Below are 21,236 nucleotides of genomic sequence, written 5' to 3'. Positions count from 1 at the left end.
AGAGGCTGATCTGTAGTGTAGGAAGAGATGTTGCTTATTTGTGTGATAAATATATCTGTCATAAAATTTATATTAGGAGGGGGAAAATATACTGGAAAAAAACAGTAAAACCTGGACCCTGAAGTGGGCCTAGATTGTCTTATCTCCCAGTGAATGATGACAATTTCTTTGAGATATCAGAAGCTATAAACCATAACTTGGTCTGGATTCATATTTATATGGTGTAATGTCATATTGTGTGCATAACATCATAAATTGAAAGCTACAAAGCATTTTACTAGCAATGATGGATATATTTCAATATTGGTGGAAATTTAAATTAATGGTTATGGGTTAGGTTTGCATAAATCAGTATCTTTTCTTTCACCTAAATGAAGTACCAGACATTAGCCTCACTGTGGGAAAAGGTTGACAGATATAAATTGGAATTTAAGCTTCTTAATGCAGATTTGATATATTCTCTGTAGGCTTATAAATTTGAAAATATCACTTGTTACAGAAGTTTTGTACTGATAAATAAGAAACTGAGAGTTAAATGCATCAGGCATTACAGTTCACATGAATGTACTAGAAGAATAGGGTTTAAATCACATTTGTCTTGATGGAAACGGTGTAATAAAATAGATAAACATGCAAATGCAGCAGTTTAAGCCATTATGCTGATATGATTTGCGAATGTCCTAAAATGTAATAACTGGAGCTGTAAAAAGTGTCATCCCCCCCCTGGACTATTGAAATGAAAACTAACAATGAAAATTAACACTTTTCCATGGAAAATTTCAATGGGACAATACGTATTAAATAGATTTCCTGGCAAATCCCTGGGGATTGGGTAATTCTACAATTCCAATTATGCAAAAAATCCAGTCTTTTGAAGCTACATCTTGAGGACGTGCAACAGGCTGATAAAGCCATTGTCTGATGAATACCATTTAGGAGCTGCGCCTGGAGTCAAACCACGAGATTGGGTTGACATGTCTGACCAGCATGCTCAGACAACAGATGTTACTGATTGGAAATTTCATTGGTGGATGAAAAGCAAGTTTAATGAGGTAAGGATTCCAAGCTTATCTTGGCCAAGTAGGTGCAAGTAAAATGACCCTTGCCTTGTCCAAAAAATAAGGAAGGCACCCTCTGGTGCTAGACTGAACTGGTTTTATAACCCCTACATGTCAAAGAGTAGTGACATCCTATCTCAGCAAATGATTGTGAGAGGAATCCCTGACAAGGGATGGGGAAAGGGGTTGGGCGGAAGAACTGGAGGCAAAATGGATGAATAACTGGATATTATTACTTCCAAAGCTCATTTGTTGGATGTTATTCTCTCCCATGCAGGCTGGGAATGGGAAAGACTGTATCTAGAGTGGAGGAGGGGAGGATAGTGCGGAAGGTAGTTCAGGCTCTCAACCAAGCTGTCAAAATTGTCATTTAGCTGACATGGGTGGCTGGGATAAAGTAGCTGACGCAATTAGTTGGCTTCTTTGAGTATCTTGGTCTCCTGGCTGGTGGTTCATGTGGCCTGTAGAAATTCGAGAAATGAATTAGGAACATCAATGGGATATTTGAGACTTTCTTTTATTTGCAGTTTTATTTGTGTTGAGGGATCTATGGGTAACTCATCAGTCGATTTGAAGAACAACTTGTGGCCATCCAATGGGAGGTCCTCAGCAGTATTCTGTGATTCCCTAGGGAAACAGTAAAAGCAGCAAAGAGTCCTGTGACACCTTATAGACTAACAGACGTATTGGAGCATGAGCTTTCATGGGTGAATACCCACTTCATCAGATGCATCCAGCGAAGTGGGTATTCACCCACGAAAGCTCATGCTCCAATACGTCTGTTAGTCTATAAGGTGCCACAGGACTCTTTGCTGCTTTTACAGATCTAGACTAACACGACTACCCCTCTGATACTAGGGAAACTGGACACCTAGGGCCAAGATGCTCGTCACATCATGATCATGGTGGAAATGGACTAAGCTGCCATATCAGCTGCATGTATGGAGGACTGTAATAATGTTCTCATTAAGAGTTGCCCTTCACTGATGTCCTTAAATTGTTTGAAGTGCTCCTCTGGCAAATGCACAATAAAGGTGTTGAATTTATTGTAATTCAGATAGCCATATATTGACATGAGCACTTGGTGGTTTGAAGTGCAATGTTACAGAGGAGTAACTCTTGTGACTGAAGAGATGAAGTCACTTCTGCTCCTTGTTGTAATGAGAAGACTTTGTTTTGTGCTGTCTATGGCACTTATTTACTGTTTCTACAACCAGAGAATTCAGGAAAAACTCTTGAGTACTTGGCTAGAACATAATATTTTTGGTGGCACATTTACAGATAGTGGATGCTGTCGCTGGAGTCTGCCAGATCATCTTAGCAATTTCTAATAAAACCAGATTCACAAGAAGGGCTGCAGGTGCCGAAGCTGAAGCATGTAAAATATCCAGGACTTTATGGTGAGAGTCTTGGACCTTTGCTATAGTGATTTGAAACATATATCCACTATGCACTTCATCAGCTCCTGAAATTATCTAAAGTTATTTGCCATGGAAGGTGATGGAGGCAATAGAGAGACATCCAGAGATGAGCAAATATTCATGTGAGGTGTTACCTCCTTGTCAGCCCTTGCCTCCTGCTCCTCAAAAACTTCCTCTGCTGGCTCTGGTTGGTGGGGTGTGAGTGAGGGTTCAGGGGAATGGGTCTGCCTATTTGCCCTGCAAGTGTGACTCAGAACACTTAGGAATTTTTGGCATTACGTGGCCCAGGGGTTGGAATAAGGACACTGGGAGAGCCCATAAGGTGAAGGAGGTGCCGTCCACCTTTGGTAACACCAGGGAGGCAGAGGACAAGGTCACCAGACTAGGTAAAAGAATAGTGTCTTGAAGACTATACCATTGAACTGAAATCTGAGCATCAGAAAACTCATCAACATTTTTCTCGGGGGAGGGGATGATAACTGTTTGCTCTGGATTGTCAACACTGGTGTAAAAGAGGTTTTAAAGAAAAGTGGAGAGTCTGGGACCTAGAAGCTCTCAGTTACTTCTGGGGGAATTCTGCGCCACTGCGCAATGCAGAATTGTGCAGAAATTAATGGGTTTTGTGCATAATTTTCTTTCTCCCACAGAAATGGGCTGCGGTGCTGCTGGCTGCCACTAGGCCACTGGACCCAGCAGAGCCCATCTTGCACATAGAAGATGCTCCTGGGGTGAGAGGGAGAATTTAGAGGGTTCCAGGCAGTTGCAGTTCCCTGTATACCCTGAGGTAAGGAGATGGCAGTGCAGCAGGAAACTCCATACAAGCCTGGGGTCCCAGAAACAGATTGTTTCTCCTTCTGGATCACTGGGCAGTAAGGGGGCAGGTGTCTGGGCTGGGGGAGCCACACCAGGTTTGGGGAGGGAAGGCATGGGTGTCTGGGCTGGGAGAGGCCACGGCTGGGATCTGGAGGGGAGGAGGGTGCTAGGAGGGCCCTCATAGCTGGATTTGGGGGGAGGGGTTGTGGGTGTCTGGCCCCCTAATGGGCTCTGTGAGGTGAAGGGGGCAGAGAGTTTCTTTAACTCTCTACTCCTGAGGGATTTTTTGTGCTGACAGGTGTTGGAGAAAAACAGAGTTCTCACTCTCAGGTTGGGTGCAGCAAGTCAGGTACTTTATTATCTCTAGCAATTGCAGTCTACTTCCACACAGGTATTTTGAAATAAATTACCAAAATAATTGAAACTAGTGTGACTGTGGCTGTGATTATATAGTGTTATTTTGACGAATAAAATTTGCAGCATTTTGCAGTATTTTAAAATATTGTGTGCAGAATTTTTAATTTTCCCCCAGTAGTACTCAGTGCACACTAGTCATGGAAATTCTGGCTGATTGGCACAAGATCCTCTGAAAATTTAAACTTCTGTGATATTGATACATAAGTGGGAGTTGGACACAATCCTGTAGAGGCGAGCATTGGTACTGAGGCAGGGCTGGCGCTTCCATTAGGCAACCCTAGGCGGTCGCCTAGGGCACCAGGATTTGGGGGGCGGCATTTTGTGCGTTCCCCACAGGGTGCGCGGGAGCTTCCAGTTCTGCTCCCGTCGCGCCACCAAAGAAGGACCTTCCGCTGACGTGCCACGGAAAACAGCGGCAGGGAACTGAGCAGCTCAATGACTGTCGCTGTTGCCTGCGGCATTTCGGTGGAGGATCCTTCTTCGGCGGTGCGATGGGAGCAGAACCGGAAGCTCAAGCGCACCCCATGGGAAGCGCACAAAATGCCAAATTGTGCCTAGGGCACCAGAAACTCTGGCGCCGCTCCTGTACTGAGGTAGGGACCTTTCCTGAATGTGTTGGTGTAGCAGCTGAGTGAGTACATCCAGACTCTGTCAGGATCAATGTAATGGTCCAGGTCTCTGGGGTAGGTGGAATCATGGGACTAGAAAGGACCTTGAGAGGTCATCTAATCCAGTCCCCTGCCTCATGGCAGGACTAAGTATTATCTAGACCATTCCTGACAGGTGTTTGTCTAACCTGCTTGTAAAAATTTCCAGTGATAGAGATTCCATAGCCTCCCTCGGCAATTTATTCCAGTGCTTAACCATCCTCACAGTTAGGAAGTTTCTCCTAATGTCCAACCTAAATTGCCCTGGGTGCTATTTAAGCCCATTGCTTTTTGTCCTATTCTCCGAGGTTAAGAAAAACAATTTTTCTCCCTTCTCCTTGTAATAACCTTTTACACACATGCAATAACAGTTTTTAAGTATCTCTCTTCCCCCACCCACCACCACCACACTTCTCTTGTCCAGACTAAACAAACCCCAATTTTTTCAGTCTTCCCTCATAGGTCATGTTTTCTAGACCTTTAATCATTTTTGTTGCTCTTCTCTGGACTTTCTCCAATTTGTCCACACCCTTCCTGAAATGTGGCACCCAGAACTGGACACAATACTCCAGTTGAGGCCTAAATCAGCACAGAGCAGAGCGGAAGAATTATTTCTTCTGTCTTGCTTAGAACACTCCTGCTAATACATCCCAGAATGATGTTTACTTTTTTTGCAAGAATGTTACACTGTTGACTCCTATTTAGCTTGTGGTCCACTGTGAACCCCAGATCCCTTTCCACAATACTCCTTCATAGGCAGTCATTTCCCATTTTGTATGTGTGCAACTGATTGTTCCTTCCTAACTGGAGTACTTTGCATTTGTCCTTGAATTTCATCCTATTTACTTCAGACCATTTCTCCAGATCATTTTGAATTTTAATCCTATCCTTCAGGTCACTTTCAACCCCTCCCAGATTGGTATCATTCGCAAACTTTATGTGTACTCTCTATGATGAAGATATTGAACAGAACCGGACCCAGAACCGATCCCTGTGGGACTCCACTGGTTACATGCTTCCAGCATGACAGTGAACCACTGATAACTACTCTCTGGGAATGGTTTTCCAACCAGTTTTGCACCCACCTTATAGTAGTTTCATCTAGATTGCATTTCCCTAGTTTCATTATGAGAAGATCATGCGAGACAGTATCAAAATCTTTACTAAAGTCAAGATATACCATGTCTACCACTTCCACCCTATCCACAAGGCTTGTTACCCTGTCAAAGAAAGCTAACAGGTTGGTTTGACATGATTTGTTCTTGACAAATCTATGCTGACTGTTACCTATCACCTTATCTTCTAGATGTTTGCAGATTGATTGCTTAATTATTTGCTCCATTATCTTTCTGGGTATAGAAGTTCAGCTGACTGGTCTGTAAGTCCCTGGGTTATCCTTATTTCCCTTTTTGTAGATTGGCACTATATTTTCCCTATTCCCAGTCATCTGTAATCTCTTTGGGTATCACAGCTACTGGAGAGTCTGGTGTTGTAGACCTTTTTGAAGTAGAATGTCTGCTCCTATGGAAATAAACACTTGAAGCAGAAGAGGTCTTCATCACTGAGTCTCATTTGGCAGAAATGAGGCTCTTGGAGAGCACCTTAGATATTTTCCCAGTACTAGAATCACTTGGAGCCTCACTGTTACTCCCTTTGGTACCTGAGGTCTCCAGAACCTGCTTCACAGTCAGCAATCCAGACTTCTTGGAAGGAGATATATCACTACTGCTCCTTTTGTTGTCCATAGACTTAGAGTACTGGGCTCTTGGTATTTCCAGCATGGACATAGGTGCCACATCTCCCAGTGCTTTTGTGACTGAGACCCAGATGTGGATAGAGCACCAAGACCCTTGAGGGATACGTAGGCTGGTAAACAGGATCTGGAGGTAGACAGAGCAGTAAATGTGCTCAGATGCTGGTGTCCAGGGGGGTCCTTGGATCCTGGATCAGAAGCCAATCCTAGAGCTTGCGCCATCATCCATGGTTTGACTTTATTTCGTTTTTATGAGATCTGCTGTTGAATGAGGAGCAAACCTTACACTCAGCTGGTATGTGCGTGTCTCCTAAACACAAGACACCAAGAGCATCCAACACTAACTGGGATAGCCTCCCATCAGGAAAGACAATGCTTTAAGCATGGGGATCCCACCGTATCCCAGATACTGAAATCATCCAGAATAAACCCTCAAAAGGCAGAAACAATAAATCCCAACTAAACTAACTGTGTCTTGGCAAAAGGGAAGTAGGCATGTTCGACATTCCATCTCAGGCTGAAGGCAGTTGAGGGTGGTTCACCTGTGCAACCCTATATATCCTTGGTATGGGGCACAAGGATATGTAGGATGCATGCACAGGTTGAACGGGCACTACTATCAAAATCTCAGATTAAAGGTGCAGGAATGCATGTGCCATTGACGTGGAGCCCCCATTGGGACACCGTGCAAAGAATAATTCCACATTACTTTAGCCACTTACCCAGCAGGATTTGAAGGGATTTCCGAGTCACCAGCCACTGATTTCAATAGCTCCCCACATTCCATCTCTCTTCCACTGCTGCTGCTCTTTTCTCTCCAAAATTGGAGTTTAATTTGGTGATATTTAAAGCTGTAACAGGACAGGGGACACGTGGTGGGGATACGGAGAGCAGACTGCAAGGGAAACTTGGGAGGAAAGAAAACTGGGGTACAGAGAGGGGCATGAGAAGAGGAAGCTGAGGGGAGGAGAAGGGGCTGTGGAGCTAGGAAGAGCAGTTTTGGAGTAACAAAGACATACACTTACACCTGTACAAGGATTCCTAAATTTGAGACACATGTTGCATGAGCACACTTGTATACACAGGCAGTGAGGCAAGTACGCTCTTGCTTACAGGCTGTATCACATATACTCTCACATTTGGAAGCAAACTGCCCACTCCTCCTTGTCCCCCAAGGATTTTCTGTGTATTGCAGATTCTGTGCCAGAATGATGCATTTGTAAGCATGTGCTGTGCCGGCTCCCATGTCACTGCAGCCTCTGATGCCGAGTCCTCATTCCCTCTCTCAGAGCTGCTGTGTATGCATCTTTGCTGGGAAGTGCTGCAAAGATAGTAGGAGAAGTTGCAGCATAAAAGCCTTGGTCATCATTGGCTCTGTAACTTTTCATTCTTTTTCTCCTTCTCTCCCCACTCTGGGTTTTTCATTGCACATCACAAGTGTAAATGGATGGACTTCACAGAAGCTTGAAGTACTGAGAGGTTTTGATCCAGACCCAGGCTACAACCAGTAATGTCCGAGACCAAACTGGATGGTCTGCCTTCTTGCCGGAACTGGTCTTCTGTTCCAGAACTGAATGATACTCAGGAGCCTTTTTCAATCCCCTCTGCTGACTATAATGATGAGGAATTTCTGCGATACCTTTGGAGGGAATATTTACATCCCAAAGAATATGAATGGGTCCTGATTGCAGGGTATATTGTTGTATTCATTGTGGCTCTCATTGGAAACATCCTGGGTGAGTATTTCTCTGCATTCCTCCCCAGAAGAGTTGTAATATAACCTATTTGGATTGATTTTCAGACTGCTTAAACTGTGAATAAAAGAACAGGTGAGTTAAACCATCAGCAATGTAGTGATGGCATTTGGGAACACTGTTTCTTGCATCTAAGAGTGAACATTAGATTTAGACAAACAGATGAGATGAATGTGTTTGTATCTGACATTTATTTTGAAATGAAAATTGCTAACTTTTCATGCCATTTGTCATGCTTGTGGTATTTAACAGGCTGGTAGCATCATGTGCTATAATCATTTGAGACTGCTAAAAACAGCTTTTATGAGTGTTTAAATTTAGAGAGCAACATTAAGACATCCAGGTTTTTTGGCCGTTTACTAAGAATTAGTTGCAGTTATAATTAGAATCCCTAAGTAAAGAGCTCATCCAAGCTAGGAAGGTTGTGTCAATGAAATGCTAATTCTCTAATCTCTGTCCAGCTGGCAGGGGTGCTGAAATTCTCAAACTCTATTCAGATCTTTACAGACAGATGTTTTCCCTCATACAGTGCTGACAGGTGCTCTTTGACAGCACTTCTCTGCCTGGTCATCATGCTGCTTTTTTTATTCAGATATTCTCAACTGAGTTGGCAGAGTTTAACTTTGACATTTAAATGCATGGGCGGTTATTACTCACCTGACAGGAGTTACTCTTGGCACTGATAAATGTGGAAAACAAATTAGATTGATAACTTGTTCTCATATCTACAGTTTGAATCAATTTCTATGCATAGAATGAATGCTAGGATCCAAGGGTGTAACTATGGAGAGTGAGGCACTCCCAACTTTCAGCCAGGGAGGGAGAGGAGACAAATATCTGTGTCTGTCTCTACACACATCCCCACCCAAATTTCATTCATCTGTGAAGGAGGAGGGGAGGTAGCACAGCAGAAAGCAAAGAACAGTGGCTACTGCTTCATGCAGAATTGCTCAGCAGACATCTATGAGGGAAAAGGTAAAGAGGGTGCTGTTCGGGGGGGTGGGTACTTGGAGGCAGGCACCATGGGTAATTTCTGGGAGGTGAACTGGAGGTCAGAGGAAGGCAGACAAAAGAGGGGGAAGATATAGGGATTTAGAAAGGTAGGAAGATAAGACAGAGCAAATGGGGGAGGTTGGAGGTACTTTACTAGACAGAGTGACTGAGGGAGGCAAGGAGGATGTGAAGAAAGGGATGGAGAAAAGCAACATCACAAGTGGAAGTTTTAGTAAACCTTAGGGCACAGAGTAATGGGGACCTTAAAATAGTAAAGACAGGGAAGCTGGGGCAGGAGGAAAAATGGTGATCATTTTGGAGTGGAATAACTGTGGGAGATAATGGCCTTTGGGAGGAGGAGGTGACTGAAGGGAAGTGAACAGAGGGGGAGGTATGGGAATAAGAAGTTTTGAGGTAGGGAGGGGAGAAGAGAGGTTTGAAGAGAGAAGTGGATATTAGAGAGAATGAGGAGTGTGGGAAAAGAGACTGGAAAGGTGAAGAGTAGAAAGAGGAGAAGGCTGACTGAAGGGCATGGGGTCAGGAAAATTTATTTGGTGAGAGGTTTGAGGTAATGTGGGGTTGGGAAAGAGGAGAGATTGGAGATTTGGAAGTAAAGGAAATATTCAGGGAGAGGGAGGAAGGTTTTGCAGAGCAATTGGGAGGAGGACCGGGTAAGGTGTTTGAGACAGATGGGTGTTGGGGAGCAGTGGGGTAGGGCGGGGGGGCTGTTTGGAAAGGGGGTAAAGTGAGATTCAGAGACTTGGATGTGTCAAGAGGAGAGTGAAGAGATCCTGGGGAATGAGGAGGTTGGGGGAAGAGGTAGCACAAGCTGATAAATTTGAGGTGGAGGGAGGTAGGGGAAGTGAAGAGCCATAGTGTGGAGGGAGCAGAAAATTGAACAGGCAGGAGTCTGGAGGTAGAGAAAACAGTGAAAGTGGTTGGAAAGTAAACGCAGAGAGGAAATTTGAGAGGGATTGGAAGGATGGAGGAAGAGGAGCTTGTGAACAGCTAGCCGATTTGAAGATAGAGGAGAGAGAAGAATGATGGGGAAGAAGGAAGATGGCTTTGGAATAAGGAGAAGAAGCTGGAGAGCAAGAGGAGTCTTAGAGGGAGCTCGTAGTAACTGAAGAGAGAATGTGACGGGATTTATGAGGAGCCAACATCCTTGGAAACTAAAAGAACCGGCCAAAGGGTAGCTCTTAGGTGAAATTATCGAATAATATCAAGGAAAAATATATATAACTCTTTAGAATGTAATGTAAGCATACGTTTATAAAGAAACATGCCAGCAGTTATGTCCAGGGCTTAATTGCTAGGATAAGCAAATGATGCCACACGATTGGAGGAGAATTAAGGATGCATTCAGGGACCGATGCTCTAAGTACTTGAAACCACAGGATACTGGATTCCTGGGGAGAATTAAAATACCCAGATGTCTGTTGGGTGTTAGTTACAACCAAACATATACCATCAGCAAGTATCCTCAGTTACACACAGGAAAGGATTATAATCCATGAGCTAAAAAATGCAGCTGCAAGAAAGTATCAGAGGGTAGCCGTGTTAGTCTGGATCTGTAAAAGCAGCAAAGAATCCTGTGGCACCTTATAGACTAACAGACGTTTTGGAGCATGAGCTTTCGTGGGTGAATACCCACTTCCTCAGATGCATGTAATGGAAATTTCCAGGGGCAGGTATATATATGCTAGCAAGCAAGCTAGAGATAACGAGGTCAGTTCAATCAGGGAGGATGAGGCCCTGTTCTAGCAGTTGAGGTGTGAAAACCAAGAGAGGAGAAACTGGTTCTGTAATTGGCAAGCCATTCACAGTCTTTGTTCAATCCTGAGCTGATGGTGTCAAATTTGCAGATGAACTGAAGCTCAGCAGTTTCTCTTTGAAGTCTGGTCCTGAAGTTTTTTTGCTGCAGGATGGCCACCTTAAGGTCTGCTATAGTGTGGCCAGGGAGGTTGAAGTGCTCTCCTACAGGTTTTTGTATATTGCCATTCCTAATGTCTGATTTGTGTCCATTTATCCTTTTCCGTAGAGACTGTCCAGTTTGGCCGATGTACATAGCAGAGGGGCATTGCTGGCATATGATGGCGTATATTACATTGGTGGATGTGCAGGTGAATGAACCAGTGATGGTGTGGCTGATCTGGTTAGGTCCTGTGATGGTGTCGCTGGTGTAGATATGTGGGCAGAGTTGGCATCGAGGTTTGTTGCATGGATTGGTTCCTGAGCTAGAGTTATTATGGTGCGGTGTGCAGTTACTGGTGAGAATATGTTTCAGGTTGGCAGGTTGTCTGTGGGCAAGGACTGGCCTGCCACCCAAGGTCTGTGAAAGTGTGGGATCATTGTCCAGGATGGGTTGTAGATCCTTGATGATGCGTTGGAGGGGTTTTAGCTGGGGGCTGTATGTGATGGCCAGTGGAGTCCTGTTGGTTTCTTTCTTGGGTTTGTCTTGCAGTAGGAGGCTTCTGGGTACACGTCTGGCTCTGTTGATCTGTTTCCTTATTTCCTCGTGCGGGTATTGTAGTTTTGAGAATGCTTGGTGGAGATTTTGTAGGTGTTGGTCTCTGTCTGAGGGGTCAGAGCAGATGCGGTTGTACCTCAGTGCTTGGCTGTAGACAATGGATCGTGTGATGTGCCCGGGATGGAAGCTGGAGGCATGAAGGTAGGCATAGCGGTCGGTGGGTTTTCGATATAGGGTGGTGTTAATGTGACCATCACTTATTTGCACCGTGGTGTCAAGAAAGTGGACCTCCCGTGTAGATTGGTCCAGGCTGAGGTTGATGGTGGGGTGGAAGCTGTTGAAATCATGGTGGAATTTTTCCAGAGTCTCCTTCCCATGGGTCCAGATGATGAAGATGTCATCAATGTAGCGTAGGTAGAGAAGGGGTGTGAGTGGACGAGAGCTGAGGAAGCGTTGTTCCAGGTCGGCCATGAAGATATTGGCATATTGTGGGGCCATGTGGGTGCCCATAGCAGTGCCACTGATCTGGAGATATATATTGTCATCAAATTTGAAATAGTTGTGTGTAAGTATAAAGGCACAGAGCTCAGCAGCCAGTTGTGCTGTGGCATCATCAGGGATAGTGTTCCTGACAGCTTGTATTCCATCTGTGTGTGGGATGTTTGTGTAGAGAGCCTCTACATCCATGGTGGCTAGGATGGTGTTTTCTGGGAGGTCACCAATGCATTGTAGTTTCCTCAGGAAATCAGTGGTGTCGCGGAGATAGCTGGGAGTGCTGGTGGCATAGGGTCTGAGTAGAGAGTCCATATATCCAGACAGTCCTTCAGTGAGAGTGCCAATGCCCGAGATGATGGGGCGTCCAGGATTTCCGGGTTTGTGGATCTTGGGTAGTAGATAGAATAACCCTGGTCGGGGCTCTAGGGGTATGTAGATTTCTTCTGGTGTTAGTGTAGGGAGTGTCCTGAGTAGATGCTGTAGTTTCTTAGTGTATTCCTCAGTGGGATCTGAGGGAAGTGGCCTGTAGAATTTGGTATTGGAGAGTTGTCTGGCTGCCTCCTTTTGATAGTCAGACCTGTTCATGATGACAACGGCACCTCCTTTATCGGCCTCTTTGATGATAATGTCAGGGTGGTTTCTGAGGCTGTGGATGGCATTGCGTTCTGCACGACTTAGGTTGTGAGGCAAGCGATGTTGTTGTTCCACGATTTCCTACTGCAAGACAAACCCAAGAGAGAAACCAACAGGACTCCACTGGCCATCACATACAGCCCCTAGCTGAAACCCCTCCAACGCATCATCAAGGATCTACAACCCATCCTGGACAATGATCCCACACTTTCACAGGCCTTGGGTGGCAGGCCAATCCTTGCCCACAGACAACCTGCCAACCTGAAACATATTCTCACCAGTAACTGCACACCGCACCATAATAACTCTAGCTCAGGAACCAATCCATGCAACAAACCTCGATGCCAACTCTGCCCACATATCTACACCAGCGACACCATCACAGGACCTAACCAGATCAGCCACACCATCACTGGTTCATTCACCTGCACATCCACCAATGTAATATACGCCATCATATGCCAGCAATGCCCCTCTGCTATGTACATCGGCCAAACTGGACAGTCTCTACGGAAAAGGATAAATGGACACAAATCAGACATTAGGAATGGCAATATACAAAAACCTGTAGGAGAGCACTTCAACCTCCCTGGCCACACTATAGCAGACCTTAAGGTGGCCATCCTGCAGCAAAAAAACTTCAGGACCAGACTTCAAAGAGAAACTGCTGAGCTTCAGTTCATCTGCAAATTTGACACCATCAGCTCAGGATTGAACAAAGACTGTGAATGGCTTGCCAATTACAGAACCAGTTTCTCCTCTCTTGGTTTTCACACCTCAACTGCTAGAACAGGGCCTCATCCTCCCTGATTGAACTGACCTCGTTATCTCTAGCTTGCTTGCTAGCACACATATATATCCCTGCCCCTGGATATTTCCATTACATGCATCTGAGGAAGTGGGTATTCACCCACGAAAGCTCATGCTCCAAAACGTCTGTTAGTCTATAAGGTGCCACAGGATTCTTTGCAGCTGCAAAAAAACCATCTTGGACTGACTTGCTAATGATCAGGAGGAACTGATTGAAAATGTGAGGCAAATAGAGGAATGATAAGGAGTGTACACAAGCTACTTAAATTTAACAGAGTAACAAAGGGGTTAATAAAAGCTAGCACTACAAAGGGATCAGATTTCAAAAAAAAGCAGTTAAAATATCTATTGAACAGAGTGAAATGGAAGGAATTATTCAAATCATGACTGTGGAAGAAGGCAGAACAATCTGAACATATGGCAATAAAGGCACAACTTCTCAAGTGGAGAGTGGGGGAAGAGAAGAAAGGAGGACTGCCAGAAACAAGAAGTAGCTAGTGTAACGAGAATGGAAAGGAGAGGAAACCACCCAAACAAGACTGCATAATTAAGAGTTGTAGGAAAAAAATATGGACAGAAAAAATGGTGAGAGACATAGGAGTTAAGAATCTGAAAGGTTTTTGTATTGTTACTAATATATTAGAGGTAGTGTAATGGGGAGAAAATTTTCATACTGAATCTTATTTTATTTTCTCTTCATGGTTTCAATTTTTCTAGGTCCCTTTCATGTATTTTCTCACTGGTAATTCAGGTAACATGGTAAATTTTAAAGTAACTTCCATTCCAAGTATGGGAAATTCCATCGTGGATAATTGACTTTTTCATTCTGTAGTCCACTTTATAAAATAAATCCTTTTATAAATCCTGTGCATTTCCCGATAGCCACATCCCCCACATGTGGTATCCACTAAAAAAGCTCTTTTTTTGTGACACTTGGTGGCTCCATGCAAGGTGACTCTTCACTGTGCCCGAGACACAAGGAGTGCTACCCTTTGGGGAAATGCATAATGCTATCACTACTGGCAAGGAGTATAAAACCAGTACACATGAAACAATAAAGTACATTAACACAAATCCCATTGAAGAAATGACACACTGAAAACCTACAGTACAACAAAGGGAGATTTTATTGGGGGCAGGAAAATAGGATCTGAGGAAGGAAAGGGTTATGGTTAACTGAGTACTAAAACATCAACAAATTTCCCACCTCCCTTCAATCACAGCTCTTTCCCAGCTCCCTCCCGGCCCCCTTGCCAGGCAGGGAGGACACTGGGGATGTCGGAAGATGAGTTCTGCAGCACTGTGAACTCTGACTGGCTTAAACAAAACCTCTTACATGGGTTTGCCCTTGGGTGGGGCAGTGTCCTCTTCTGGCTCCCTGGTCTGGAGTCCTGTGTAGGTCTTAGCTGGCTCTTGGTAGTCCTTGCCTCGTCAGTTCACTACCTCTCTGAACACTGGTCTCCACAGGGCTGGAACTGTCTGATGCCCCAGATCCCACAGCAGTTCAAAGACTCTCTTTGTTGGAAGGGGAGTTAATCAGAGGCTCCCTGAGATGTTCTGCTTCTCTCTCAGCTCTCAAATTCAAAACTGAAATGAAAATGAGCTTCTGTCTCTGAGCCAGGCTGGCCCCCACCCCATGGGGGTATGTCTGCACTGTATGTGGGAGTGAGCCTCCCAGCCTGGGTAGACAGACTTGTGCTCACAGGACTCATGCTAGTGCGCTGAAAATAGCTGTGTAGACACGGGGGCTTTAGCTGGAACTCAGGCTCTCAAGCTTTCTGGAGCTGCAACAACAAAGCAACATTCACACTGCGATTTTTAGTGCGCTAGCATGAGCCCTGCTAATACAAATCCATGGACCTGGGCTGGGAGGCTCGTTCTCAGATGCACTGTAAACATACCCTGAAAGCCCAAAAAGCCCTGGCTCATCACTGGGCCAGCATACTGCTTGTCCATATCAACCCATGCAGAAGCCTCCCTTTTGGCCTCAGCTGTAATTTCTAGTCCATTCTGTTGCCATCTGTTATACCAAGTGTGCTGGGAAATGATGTTGGAGGACTCTGGTAGCCATTATTATCATAATTCATAGGGTAGGGCCCCCTAGAGGCTCAATCCAGAATTCCAGAAGCTGGCAAACTCCATGTGGGGTTACATTTGAAGGCTAACAAGTTTGTGTTTCAAATAATTTAATAACTGTTTCCCGTAATTTTCTTCTAAGGAGTAAGGCCTTCATGGACCAATACTACAATAATTACTTTCTATCTTCTGCTACTGTAGTTCAGATCAGAGACATAATTAAATTCATGTTTCACCATCACTACCAATTTGATTATTTCTCAGGGATTGTAATAATTTATACACACTCTCTAGGGCATCTGTGTCTTGATTAATTGTTCTTCAGTAGTTTAGACTCCTTCTCCATTTTACTTTACAGTTAGATCAACTGATAATAAATTAGTCTTAATAAATTATATATTCATAAATGAGCACCAGATGCAACATGAATGCCAGAGACCCAATTAGGCTCTGAGGATCAATTCACTTTGAGGCATGTCTATCTGGATTTTCATTTACTCAACAGCAGCAGTATCGGAACAGTGGAGCAGTAGTTTATCTTTTTGACTCTTCTCACATTTTGCATGTGGCTTCTTTTTTCAGGTCTGTCTTTGCAGGGATTTGTGTGTCACTATTGTTTGTTGTCATTGTGATATACCATCCTATGTAGATTTATCTAGCTTGGGCTACATGGATAAATCAAAAGGCAGAATTTGGCTCTGAATTTTTTAATTGACTGGTATGGCTTTTAATTGGTTTCTAATACCATATGTTTATCATGTGCTAATTATTGATGAAGATTCAACAGTCATGTTGATGCAAACAATGAGCAATCATTCTTTAGCCAAAAAGTTTGCATTAAAATTACTTAGCAGTATCTGAGTCCGGTTATCTCATCTGTTGCTCATTGTTAAATTGGCATATGGAGCAAAAATTATATATAATCTTCTCAAAGAAGATTAAGTAAATTAAACCAAAAAGAAAAGTATCATTTACTTTGATCCTGAGCAATAAGGGACTAGTAGTGTTGTGTGTGATACATGTTCACTTTTACATGCTCTGTAGAAAAGCTGTCCATAGCCTTTTTAAAGGGAGAGCTGATCATTGTGGAATCCTACGTATTGTATTGCAGGATGTTTTTCTCTGAAAGCTGTGTCAAAAATAGTGTTGCCCCTTTCTGCATTAAGAATGCAGCTTATGTTGGTGCCAGTGTGCTCCTTGTTATTTTACAGGGCATGCAAGGGATGCATGATGGGATTCCCGCTATCCAGCTATCTTCTACCCTTGAACCATGAGTGTCTGCTCCTGCTGATGTGATTTGCTGCTTTATGCTTCCTCTGTGTTTAGCATAACAGGAACCTCACACACCAGAATTGATTGCTGTTTACAGGCAATAAGCTGTTGGCTGGATCTCCAGGTGCAGATGTTCTAACAGTAATTAAATAATCATTGTCTCAGCTTTATATGACGCATCCATATACAAGATGCCTCTGTACAGATTACAGACTTGCATGGTTTTTAAATTGATTTTGCTGAAACCTCAAGGTGGGCAGAAACACTCAGCTCTAGGAGAGCTCCAAAATCCTGCAGTGCTTTAGGGTGCCATCTTAAAGGAACCATCAATTAGGATGTTGTAGTGTGCCGCATCCCCGTGCCTAGCTATTGTTGCTGGGATAGTGTGGAGCAGGAAGATCAACGCTTTGGTCCCACCTCCCTCCACCCATTCAGGGTTGCATGTATCCCCTAGAGTACCATGAGAAAGCTCTCCCTGCTATCCCTGGAGTGCAGGGATTAAAGTCATGTCTTTCTCAAGAGTGCAAAGAGGTTCATTGTACCTACCTCAGCAACACTTGCACAAGTAGAAGGCACAATGTATCCCTCAGAGATTAGCACTAAACTGGATTGAATAATCCTCATGGTTCATTACCAATCAAGTGTAAAGTCAGAGACTTGAACTATGATTGACTTCTACTGGGTTCCTTGCTGACCTGTGCCACAGTTCTTGGACTCCTCATCTTTAACATCAGAACAGGACATAGTCTGCATTGTCATCCATCGCTAATTCTAATAAGGAGGGATGATAAAGACATTCCACAATACTGAAAATACTAAATCATTCGAAATTGCCATCAAGTCATTGTGTTGGAATGCAAATCTGGTTATGAAATTTAAATGATTGAATCTATCAAAGCACAGAATTCCTAGTATGTGAAGCTGTGATCACAATGAAATCATTTAACATGTTGTGTGTTAACTTCTTATTTTCTTATTTTCACAGTTACTGTTTATCACCTGCTGTCCTTTAGAGGCAAGAGAACAATTTTGATACAATCAGTTAGAACCCCTGAATTCTATAAGTTGCCAATGAAAGCATAGCAGAGCCAGTAGGGCAATTCTACCCTATCAAATGCCTATTCTGCATTGTTATAGAGAATGTAGGCTTATTTCTATGATGATTCAGTATGGTGAGTTAGGTGGTTATCTGAAGAAGAATGAACCTTGGGCCTCCATTTAAAACATGATCTTCTAGTATTTGAGCTAAAGAAGCAAAGCAAAGGAGCAGACTCAAAAACACTTAATATGTGGTGTAGGCACTACAAAGGGACACAAAGCCATACAGGGTTAGTATTGTCAGATAAGATTTCCAGTAGAGGAGAAGATTCAGGGCACTTTATAATAATTGTTGCATCTTACAGTGGTGGAGAACAAAATCGGGTCAAGGTATTAAATATTGACAATACTTGGGGATACTTTAGCAGAAGTTGTCAGAAGTATAAAGGCAGGACCCAGAAGCTCATTGGGGGCCCAGCCACTGGAGGGGACACATGCTTCCCCTGAACTCTTGCGCTGGGAGATGGTAGCGGGCACACAGAGTGCAGACAACTTGTCTGGACTGCCTGGACCCTGGACTGACCTGACCTCGGCGGAGGCAGAAGACTGGCCCAGGCCACCCGGACCCCTGGATGACCCGACTCCTCAGGAGACGGATGGCTGGCTCGGACCCAACCCCCAGCAGAGCTTCTGCTAGCAACTAAAGCCCCCACAGAGCATCTTGCCTCCCTGGATCAGCACGTACCCATGAAGGGGGAGCGTGGAAGTGGCCCGGGGTAGTAGACCCCTGTTTGCCTGCAACGTTGGCAGAGGGTGAGTCAGCGTGTTGCGGCTTAGATCACCACTGACGAGGTGGCAGACCCCTCTGCCACCCTTAGGGCCCTGGGCCAGGATGCAGTGGAGTGGGAGGGCCTGCGTCCCCCCTGCCACTCAAGAGGTGGGTGGCAGTCTCCCGCTCCCGCAGGCTAGCTGAAGGAAAGCCTGAGGTAAATGACTTTGAGTACAGGCCCAAGCTGAGAGATTTTGTTTCGCACCCAGCTAGGAACCAGAGCTTAGGCTCATTAATTATGAGAAGCCCCAGCTGAGTGCAGGTTGGATCTGAATAACTTTGTTTCCCGCCCTGCTCTGAGCCAGAGCTTGTGCTTGTTAACTATTGGCAGCCCCACTGGAGTATAGGTGGAGCTGAGAGACTTTGTTTACTGCTCCACTCTGAGCAAGAGGCTAGCCTGATTGACTATTTGCATCTCCACCTGAGTGCAGGCTTGAGCCAAAGGACTGCAGCTTGCCCTGAGCGAGGGCCGCAAGAAGCCAGGTGAAGGACAGCTGGCTCCCCCGGAAGGGTGGGAGATAACGGAAGTGGTCACAGCCAGGGGGTCATGCCCTGAAGAAGACACCATGGTCCGGAGCAATGCAGGCTCCCACAGACAGGGGAAACAGCAGAGCAAACAATGGGTGAAACACCACCTGCAAAGGGCGCTCCAGTGCTGGACAGAGCTAATTCTTGGAAAAACCAGCAGGAGGCTCTGTGGCGGTGAGTCCAACCTGTTACATGTCTTAAAGACTAACAGATTTATTAAGGCATAAGCTTTCATGGGTAAAAACCCCACTTCTTCAGATGCATGGGGTGAAAATTACAGATGCAGGCATAAATATACTGACACATGAAGAGAAGGGAGTTACCTTACAAGTGGAGAACCAGTGTTGACACAGCCAATTCAGTAAGGGTGGATGTGGTCCACTCCCAATAATTGATGAGGAGGTGTCAATACCAAGAGAGGTAAAATTGCTTTTGTACTGAGCCACCCAATCCCTGTCCCTATTCAAGCCCAAATTAATGGTGTTAAGTTCGCAAATGAATTGTAGCTCTCCAGTTTCTCTTTGAAGTCTGTTTTTGAAGTTTTTTTTTTTGAAGGATGGCTACTTTTAAATCTGTTATTGAATGTCGAGGAAGATTGAAGTGTTTTCCTTCTGGATTTTCTATGTTACCTTTCCTGATGTCTGATTTGTGTCCATTTATTCTTTTACATAGAGACTGTCCAGTTTGGCCAATGTACATGGCAGACGAGCATTGCAGAGTACATGCATTGTACATTGTACATGCATTGCAGATGTGTACATGGAAGAGGGGCATTGCCAGTATATTTATGCCTGTATCTGTAATTTTCACTCCATGAATCTGAAGAAATGGGTTTCGTTTTTTTACCCACAAAAGCTTATACCCAAATAAATCTGTTAGTCTTTAAGGTGCCACCAGTCTCCTCATTGTTTTTATGCATACACAGGTAATCTAGTTATACTCAGAAGGCAACAGCGAGTCATTCATGATAACAGGGATGAATAAACTGAAGACATAGATAATATTATTAGTTTCCTGCAGTGTCTCACATCTTTGACCTTAAGGTTAACTGAACACAGTTGCATACATAATGTAAGGCAATTAAGACCTGAAAAGGATTTAGCATCTAAAAGCCAATTTTGTTACATTGGTAAATTTCTAACAGGATACGGATACACTGACAAACACATTTAGCATCGACCCTTGATTTCTATTATTAAAATGAATGGGTTAGTGATTGCTGGTCTAGTACATCTCTTTGATATTCACATACAAGTGAATTGTCCTGATACAATTGTAATGTCTCTTGTTGTCATGGGTCATACACAGGTTAGCTGGTTTGCCAATGTCACAGGCTGTACATTAGTTAACTTTTTGGACCATTACTTCTGCAACAGATATGTCCTATTTGAAAACAGGATCCAAGAAAATAAAATTATAAACAAACCTACTGTATTTTCATGTTTACACCTGAAACCTGTTGAAACGTATGTGGATTTCAGCACATCTTTCAGTGCTGCAGAAGGCATAATAATAGGTGAGGTATAATCTGCCTGGTGGCGTACCTGGAAAATAAAACATTTGTGTATGGAAAGCCAGTTCTTCCACGTCAGCAATTAGACACTGCCTATAGTTGTATTTTTTCTGGGACACTACTTTAAGTGGTGGTCCGGAAGATTAATTAATGTACAGTCCTGCCTTTTTATTGGGTATTTGGTGTGAGATCATATCACAAAAAAAGTCAATTTATGAAAATCTCTATAAATCAAGAACATGTCACTTCCCACATTTGTAAATAACACCATTTGAAGACAGTATCTGTCCATCTGTCTCCCCAAACAAGTAAGTGGATTTTGTAACTTTGACAGTGGTTGCTGGTGTTATTAAACTGAAAGTGAAATGTTAGAAGAGACACGCATGCATGCATTCAACTACTGCGGTGAACACTTCATACAAAAGAAAATGACTATATCATAACAGGATTCTTTTTTTATAGGAGTAGGATGGTAAACAATTTGGCTAGTCATCCTCTAATGTCGTTCTGAAAGTCGTTAGTTCTGCTGGAAATATGGTCAGTGTCAAAAGAAGAAAACTGAATCCTGAACAGGTGGAAAAGATCATATTCCTAAAGGTTACAAGTCTATGGGCTACAATTATATTTTGACTCTTCTCATAGTTTGGGTTACATATATGTTAACAATGTTTAGCAATGTGGGACTTCTCTGACAGTCCCTCTTTCTCCTCCCCATA

At 43.9% G+C, this 21,236-nt stretch overlaps 1 protein-coding gene and 1 long non-coding RNA gene across 4 annotated transcripts in view; both read left to right on the top strand.

Annotated features, from left to right (window-relative positions):
* The first annotated feature begins 969 nt into the window (after positions 1–969).
* On the top strand, positions 970–3,214 carry LOC127049822 (uncharacterized). The gene is made up of 3 exons (XR_007774079.1): positions 970–1,052; positions 2,340–2,458; positions 3,127–3,214. It is a non-coding gene; the product is annotated as an uncharacterized LOC127049822 (long non-coding RNA).
* A 2-nt stretch (positions 3,215–3,216) lies between these two features.
* Positions 3,217–21,236, top strand: part of HCRTR2 (hypocretin receptor 2) — an 84,002-nt gene continuing 65,982 nt past the window's right edge. The window contains exons 1-2 of one of the 3 annotated variants that reach the window (XM_050950815.1): positions 3,217–3,263; positions 7,548–7,845. In XM_050950815.1, coding sequence (XP_050806772.1) covers positions 7,620–7,845 — 226 coding nt within the window. In that variant the 5' untranslated portion in view covers positions 3,217–3,263; positions 7,548–7,619. Of the gene's footprint in view, positions 3,264–7,408; positions 7,846–18,893; positions 19,182–21,236 lie in introns of those variants that run through there. The other 2 variants (XM_050950814.1, XM_050950816.1) reach the window with 2 other exon arrangements.

Source organism: Gopherus flavomarginatus, chromosome 4 (genome assembly GCF_025201925.1).
Source record: "Gopherus flavomarginatus isolate rGopFla2 chromosome 4, rGopFla2.mat.asm, whole genome shotgun sequence".
Taxonomy (NCBI): domain Eukaryota; kingdom Metazoa; phylum Chordata; order Testudines; family Testudinidae; genus Gopherus; species Gopherus flavomarginatus.
This window is presented reverse-complemented; position numbering and strand designations above follow the sequence as displayed.